The sequence below is a fragment of the Populus alba genome, chromosome 14 (genome assembly GCF_005239225.2).
Source record: "Populus alba chromosome 14, ASM523922v2, whole genome shotgun sequence".
NCBI classification, from domain to species: Eukaryota; Viridiplantae; Streptophyta; class Magnoliopsida; order Malpighiales; family Salicaceae; genus Populus; species Populus alba.
In genome coordinates, this window is record NC_133297.1 from 16597015 (window position 1) to 16605412 (window position 8398).

The 8398-nt window shown below is 37.6% G+C and overlaps 1 protein-coding gene across 1 annotated transcript; it reads left to right on the top strand.

The window, feature by feature from the left end:
• Positions 1 to 1436: 1436 nt before the first annotated feature.
• Positions 1437 to 7970, top strand: LOC118053904 (flowering time control protein FPA). The gene is made up of 4 exons (XM_035065338.2): positions 1437 to 1642; positions 1730 to 2068; positions 4188 to 5407; positions 6185 to 7970. Exons 1-4 carry the CDS (start codon positions 1640 to 1642, stop codon positions 7431 to 7433), a joined length of 2811 nt encoding a protein of 936 aa, XP_034921229.1. The 5' UTR covers positions 1437 to 1639; the 3' UTR covers positions 7434 to 7970.
• The last annotated feature ends 428 nt before the right edge of the window (positions 7971 to 8398 follow it).

Sequence of the window (8398 nt, forward strand, 5' to 3'; positions counted from 1 at the left end):
AATAAGATGTTTGAGACCTTTTAAAAATACTTAGAGGGCATATTTTAGTAATATTAGCAAGCATTAATTTTCTTTACTAGTCATTGTCTTTTTTTTTTGTGTTTTTTTTTTATTGTCGTTGGAGTTTTTAATCATATTGTTAAATTAAGGGACAATTACAAAAAACCTTTTATAATTTTATTTGAAATTCACTTTCCCTCTATACTTTTATAAAGTATAGTTTCCATCATATAGTTTATATGTTCAATAACAATTTATATCCTTAACAATGCATTTTATTTGAATTTTTTATTTGATCTAGGAAGTGAAGTGTAATTTATGAAAGTCTGAAGGGAAAGTGAGATTTAGATCAAACTATAAAAGAGTTTTTTTAATTAACCCTTAAATTAATCAAGATTGTTGAGCTTATTCAAATCAATAACATAGGTACCATATTTTTCTTGCTCCTTTAATTTTTTTAATTCTATTTTGATTAAAATTATGATTTATATTTAGACCAATTTATTAGGAACCTAATGGGTAACGTATATTAAAAATTATTAGTAATAAATTAAAATAATATGATTAATCAAGTGAGACTTGATTGTGAATAAGTTTTAAGAAATTGAGGTTCATAATGTAATTTATAAAGGGAATTATAATTCTAGATTTAAAAAAATCAATTAGAGATTTGATTGCATAAATTTCTAAGACTGATTTGGAATAATATGTGTGATATTTTCCAAGGTTCAAGGTGATATTTCTTATTAATAAGGTTATCAGGTTATCCTATAAAAAGAATATTATGCCTTATATTTCTCTGATGATAACTTATCAGAATATTTTTCTTTATACATACTTTAGACATCATATACACCTATAACATATAGGTAGAATAAAGAAAATAAAGAACTGGCACTTAAGACATAACAATCCAATCCCTTTCTTTTAAAAATATTTTAGAAGATTATTGATATGATGGTTCGTGTGAATTATTATTAGAAACTAAACAATTAAATGACTTGTGATTTATGATAATTCAGCATTGAAGAGTTGTCAAACCCAAAAAAAAAGATCTAATATTCAAATAATCTTTGCACAAATTTAAATGATCTTAGATTGTTTGATAGGATCTTGAGAATTCCAAAAAAATTTAAATTTTTTTTATTGCATTTATAGATTTCAAGAAATCTAATATATAAACTCTTATGAGCCACCAAAGAGTTAAAAAGAAATATCTCTTTCAACTGCAGATCATCTCTTACACCAGAAAGATTGTATTTTCAAAATTATTTTTTAAGAAATTGAAAAGAAAAATAAAATAAAAATAGATTTAGCCCAAAGATATAAATTATTAGTAGATTTATTATTGGTTTTTATTGTTTAAAGATAAGAGGTGGAGTGACAGGTTGCCACGTAGCACGTCATAGTGAAATAAAGGTAAAAAAACTTACGATTTTGTGGCGGTGATGTAATTGTTTGACAGCTAAAAAATAGAAGAGCAAGAACCTTTCTGATTTCCGAACCCCAAATAATACATATAAATTTAGAGGCATAGGGAACCCTCTCGATGCGTGACTGATTGTTGGTTATCTCAATATTCCAATTCCCAGACCTCTTATACACCGCCGCCACTGCTGCCGCCACCACCACCGCCAGCATGGTCAGTTTATCTCTTCCTCGCCAGCGTCGATCACAGAATCCGACTCCTTTTTATCACTATTGCTCACTAATTTATACTGTTTTGTAGACTAGTAGAGGAGGAGGAGTTCCCGGAGGAGTAGGCAGAGACCGATTTCGAAGAGAATTTACTTCTTCTCGATTCGAATCGAGTAATAGTAACAGTAAGAGAGGGAATAACCCGCCGTCGAGGCATCTATGGGTGGGGAATTTATCTCACAGTTTAGAAGAGACCGATTTGACAGATGAATTCCTGCAATTCGGAGACCTGGATAGCGTTGCATTCCAGCCGGGACGCAGCTATGCTTTTGTTAATTTTAACAAGGAAGAGGATGCGATTGCGGCCATCAAGTCTCTCCAGGGTTATCCTCTCGCCGGCAACCCTCTTAGGATTGAGTTTGCTAAGGCGGTTAGTTTTTGCCACTTTTGTTCTCCTTTTTATTTTCTAGATTTCAGATTCCTTGGAATTCTGCTCTGCTTTTGTATTTGTGCTAAGTGGGGTTTTTTCATGCTTTAATTAAGAAGGACTAAACTCCTCCTCCATATTAATTAGTTTTCACCATCCAAACAAAGCTGAGTTTAAATTAGATTAGATGTAAGTAAGGCTTGAATTGCTTCAAGATAATTAAAATTGATGGGCAAAGGCTTAGGATTTGTAGTTTTTCTTAAAAAAAGAAGAAGAAGAAGAAGAAGAAAAATTCATGGCTGAAAGAAAGATTTGATAAATAAGGTGAAAAAATTCTCCAAACAGAGAGAGAGGTAGTACTATACGACAAACAATCAGGAAGGAACCACCAGGCACAATTACAAACAAAGAATGTTCCACTTTGCACATTTCTCTGCAGCTTTCCATCACTAGCAGATAAGGTTCCATTCCAATTTTCATGCCCCATTGTTGTAGCTTGAAGTGGGATCCTGTATTCAATTAAAGCACAAACACATAGTCTATTGATCATCGCACTTCTGATAATTGATATCCATAAATTGTTATATTAATTAATTCAATGACTTATCATAACACATGGCTAATGAGTTTCATGTCAGTTAAAAAGAGTCTTTGCTTTTCCAATCCAACAGTTTCATTTGCTTATCTTGAGTCGAAAGTATACCATCCTAGAAGATCATTGAGCTCGTTTTTCATTTGGCATCAGGGGATCTTCCACACTGTTAGTTATCAACTATAAAACCAGCTTTGTTGCTTTTCATCTGCACATGAGGGTCTGTGCAGATATAGCAAACCTTTAGTCCAAGCTGACAGCCATCCAATTTTGAGTTCTGTGCTTGCTGGATCTGGTAATATGAACATGATAATCGGAGACCAGTCTTCTTAAAACACCTTTATTAATGCTTCAGGGAGGATGGTGAAGTTAAAATTTCTGAAATTGGGATTAAGAACATATGAATTCGGTGATTCGATAACAATTAATGATTGTTCACTCAATCCTCCAAGTTCATTCCTCTCCTTCTCTCCAGATGTCTATTACAGCAGCTAGAACAGGCTGAACAGCAACAATCAAAATGAAAAATTTATCTGATGGCCTTGCCAAATACTTGAAAATAAGATAACATGAGGGAAGCAGAATCTAATGAACAGTCACATTGTCTTGCACTAATACATGGGGATGTCTCATGGATTTATCCCAGTTTGCAATCTTCATGCACGGCCTTCATAAGACTGGTTTTTAGGCGGTAAAATAACAGATAATAATTAAAAAAAATATTCTTACATGGGGCATTCAAATTCACATCAATTAATAACAGTCATGCTCTCTGCAACTCTGTGGCAACTTTTCGACCTATATTGAGAGCAATCTGTGTGAGTCTACTCAACGCAGTGGAGTTTGCTTTGTTTAAAATGCCCAGACTCAAGGGTTTGCATGTTTCATGATTTTGGTAAAGTGACAAACTGCGAACCATTTCTCTCCATGCCTCATTTAACCGAGTAAAATTCGATTCCCAGGGTAGCCCAACAGCAATAATGATGTGATATTAACCAAAAGTCTAGCAGAACATTATAGCGGGTAACTGTAATCTCTATCCCCGCTTATTTGTCTGCTCGCATTACACATCCTCGTAGCAGCTAACTTCTTGTGAGTAAAAAAGAGAATTGAGTTTACCAAGGTTGCAGAATTAGTCCAGGAGCTTAGTCTTTCAATAACTGGTTAGCTTCTTCCCTGAATCAATTACGTATCTGGTGTTTATGAAAATTGGTTTTGCTTGTCAATCATCCGAGACCCATCTCCTGATGCTAGAATTCTTTTGATCAGATTACGTTTTCTGGGATAGATGGGGTCTGTGGATCTCATAAAGGTTAATTATGGACGAGAGTATATTGTTCTCATTTCTTTCTCTTTACGTTTTCCGATGATGCATTTACCAATGCTGTGCTTGATGATTAATTCATGAAAGCTTAGTTGCTTTAAACCTATCAATTTACTTTTTATTGAATTCCAACTGGAAATTAAGATAACATGACTAGTTAAAGAAAGGACTGGTTCCAACACATCTTGATGAGATTCTTATCTCAGGACAAGTCATCAACACCATCACATGATGAAGATTACTTGCAACGGCGAGATGAACAACGCCTTACATTAAGGGGATCCCCTTTCTTGCAGAGGGACTCTAGAGTGCGTAATGCTAGCCCTGAAACTTTTTACCCTGATAAATCCAAGATGAGCGATAATAATGCAGAACCTAGTGAGGTGTTATGGATAGGTTTTCCAGCTTTACTAAAGGTGGATGAAATGATCTTACGGAAGGCTTTTTCACCATTTGGTGAGATTGAAAAGATCACTGTATTTCCAGGTCGTAGTTATGCTTTTGTGAGGTTCACAAATCTAACATCAGCTTGCAGGGCAAAAGAAACTCTTCAGGGGAAATTATTTGGCAACCCTCGTGTGCATATTTGTTTTGCCAAGAATGAAGCTGGGTCTTCAAATAGTGGAAGGACCCCGCTCTCTCCGCATTACAAGCCAAACAGTCGCCAAGGAGGCCCTGAGAACTTCTGGCAGGATAGGAATTTTGGGAGCACAGCTACAGATCCCAGTATCAGATCTCCTCGTTTCAACTCAGATTTGGATCCTGCAGATTCTGATGTCTATGGCCTTAACAGGAAGGGAACCTTGCACCAGGTTGGAAACGGTGCATTTGATAACTGGAGGTTTGGAGAAGAACTAGGACCACCACCAGATGTGTATGAACGACATGGTAGTCCTACAAGAGGGAGGGATGCCCACTTCCATGAATTTGCTAAAAAAAATCCTCAGAAAGGTCCTTTTTATGACGAACCATGGGATTTACCAGAAGATTCCTATCTGTATCATGAAGCCAAGAAGTTGAAGACAGTCTCCTTTCCTCCTGAGAAGGAACTTCCAGAGTATCCTTACTCTGATTTAGAACAGGAAAGAAGAGCTTTCCCAAGGGCATTTTCTGATTTGCCCCAACCAGAGGCATTTGATAAGAACTTGGAGGCTGGACCTTTTGGATACACACCAATCCAAGACCGGCCAAGCAATTTATCTCTTCCTCATGGAGAAAGAAGTGAGCCCTGGAAAGTATCTTATGACAACTTCCAGGCTGGCTCTGGTTCTCTGCCCGCAAATCGTGCTGAGAGGAAAAGATTCACCCCTGAACCAGAACCATCCTCTTTGAAGTTATGGAAATGGGAAGGGACTATAGCAAAGGGAGGGACTCCTGTCTGTCATGCTCGCTGCTTTCCCGTGGGAAAAGCGCTAGACTTTATGTTGTAAGTAGTAAATAACCCTTCTCTTCAAGCTTTCACTTATGCACAGATTAGCTTTGATATCAGCGAAGTGGCTGCTTCCTTCTTGCCCACATGTTCTATTTGTAGTGATTATGATGTCATTGAAACAGACTACCTCCTGCCATCCTATGAATGAATTACTTTTTCATTATTTTGTTCCATTTTTTTTAATCAGTGTTGTTAGTCCACGCATGGTGCATTAAGGAGGAAGTACAGGAAACAGAGTGATTCAATTTCTGTCCCATGACCACAGCATACGAGGGCATAATTTCACGAGTCCATGCAAATTACAATGCATCTTTAAGTCTTGAAATCCTCTGTCCCTTTCTCATAATTTTCAGTTATTGATCTATGAGCCCACAGTAAAAAAATCCAAATGTTGTTTTTTCCTACCCAACCAGATTTGGTTCAACTACTGCAATGTCTGCTATGAGGCAGATTTTGAAACATACGAGGCAGAATTTTTCCTGATATCAAATTATTTTCGTGGATATCATCTGACTATGAACTTAATCTGATGGTGCAATTCGTCATATTGATGTTTCAATATATTTGTTACATGACTCTTCTCAAAACTTTATGTAAAGATAATATATCTCCAAGAGATGTTCTAAAACTGTACACGTGCAGTTTTTTGTGGGGAAACAAAATGCATTTTTGTGATAATTGACAATTTCATCATGTAGCTGAGCTATTTTTCCACCTGCTCAGTGAACTAGTGTTCTAATTTACTGTTTAACATTGACATTGATTCTACAGGCCTGATTTCCTGGATTGCACTGCAAGAACCGGTCTAGACATGCTTGCAAAACACTACTATCAAGCAGCTTCTGCTTGGGTTGTGTTCTTTGTCCCTGCTAGTGATGCAGATATGGGATACTACAATGAACTCATGCACTATCTGGAGGAGAAGCAGCGTGCAGCAGTTGCTAAATTGGATGATAAGACCACCTTGTTTCTTGTACCTCCATCTGATTTCTCAGAGAAAGTACTGAGAGTACCTGGCAAATTGAGCATATCTGGTGTTATTTTGAGGTTAGAGAATTCTGGTTCAAATCTTGGGCCTCTTCACCATCCAAACGAAAAAAGGGATATGAATATACTGCCATTTCACAGGGATCCATCGTATCCAAAGCCACCAACACATTCAGGTCAGTTTCCTGCAATGGCGTCTTTTTCAGATTTGAGTAGATCAGGAGGTGATCCAGCTTTCCTGGGGAATGTGGCTTCAACAGCTCCACCTGTGGCATTTTCGGGTCTGGCCCATCCTGCTGGAAGTATATCTGATTCCTACAATGAGAGTAGGCATCATTATCCTCTCCAACAGCAGAACTCCACATTGAGGCCCAACTGGTCTCCTCACCATTCGCAGAGCATTGTTTCTGGTAATAGAAATGTACCATCACAAGCATCCAATACTGCTGTTGATCCTACTATTCCAGAGCATTACTCAGTCCTGCCAAGGACAGTGCAAGAAAATGGCCCTACACATTTTGCAAGTGGAATGTCAACGAATCCAGTGTCTGGAAACAGCAAGTCGACCTTTCAGGAAACCAAGCCTTCTGTTCCAGTGTCTTTGCCTATTGCAGGTTTGCAACCACAACAACTTGCACAATTAGCATCATCTCTTCTAGGGCAGCAGAGGCTATCGGGTAATAATTCAAATGGATCTTCTAGTGAGGATTTTAAGCCGACAGTGAATCAGTCTGACAACCAAGTTGGAATAGCACAGGCACTTGGTTTGCACAAAAATCAGGCGGGCTCTGAGATGCTGACATCTCAGTTTAGTCAATTACAACAGATGCAACAGCAGCAGGTATCAAATGTGGCTACTTCAGTGCCACCCCCAGTTAGAAAAGAGCTTCAGCCAGGGGCTCAGGGTAATCCACGGGCGCAAAGTGCTGGCACACAAGAAGAAGCAGATGGAGATCCACAAAAGCGTCTGCAAGCAACATTACAGCTCGCAGCAGCTCTTCTTCAGCAAATACAACAAGGGAAAGGAACTTGAGTGGTGCCTGATTATGTTGATTCCTCCACTACCATGTGAGTGAAGTAGGTAAAATAGCTTCTCTTCAGATGATGCTACAGAATGTCCCAGTAGTAGCACACTATTAACCAAAAAAGTATTGCTGCAATTGAGTAATGCCAGTGCTGTATTCTGCTATATTTTGTGTGGCGATGATATGCTGCTTTATGTCTTCTTTCTTTGTTGACTCGAACGGATGAGTGAGGACTTGTAGCTGCATCAGGGCTCCAGGAAATACTAAGCTCTTATGCAGGTCCATTAAAACTAGATCCATGATTCATCTTTAGTCCCTTTTTTTTTCCCCTTACAGTTGAATAGAAGAACTATATTAGATCTCTGCATCTGGTTTGGAATATATCATTGCACAGCTAATCTACTCTAAACTTCAAGTGGAAAATTGCAAGTAATTCCACTGATGTTTGTTGCTTAGCCGTGCAAAAATGCTGTTTGTTAAGCAGGCTATGTAATGAAAGCCTTAGAAGAGCTGATTAATGGACATGCTTCTCGCTTTTTAAGCCCTTTAATCTTGTGGAGGAGTTCTTTCAATCTTGGTACTTAAAGGCTGGTCGGAGAGCTGCAGCTCCGCCAAGGATTTATTATGGTGTGTGGTTAAGTTGCCCGCAATTTGATTAATTAACCAATGTACAATAATTAGTGTTGGATTCAGTACTGATGACTATAAGAGTGACGGTGTCCTCAATTTGAGGATTAAAAGTAAATGATGCCTCCTATTTTTATCAAACTATATGTTGCAGCAAACTGTGGAGACTCTGGCTGATAATGTAAAATCGAGTTTAAAAGTAAATGTCCATGGCACGAAACATAAGAAAATAGTGAAATCTCAATGATAAAGACACAGCAGAGTTAAATAACTTGATCAAAAAAATATCAAAAAAATTCTTTTGCGAGTTTCGAAAATTTGATTAGCTAACTCTGTTCCGGTACAG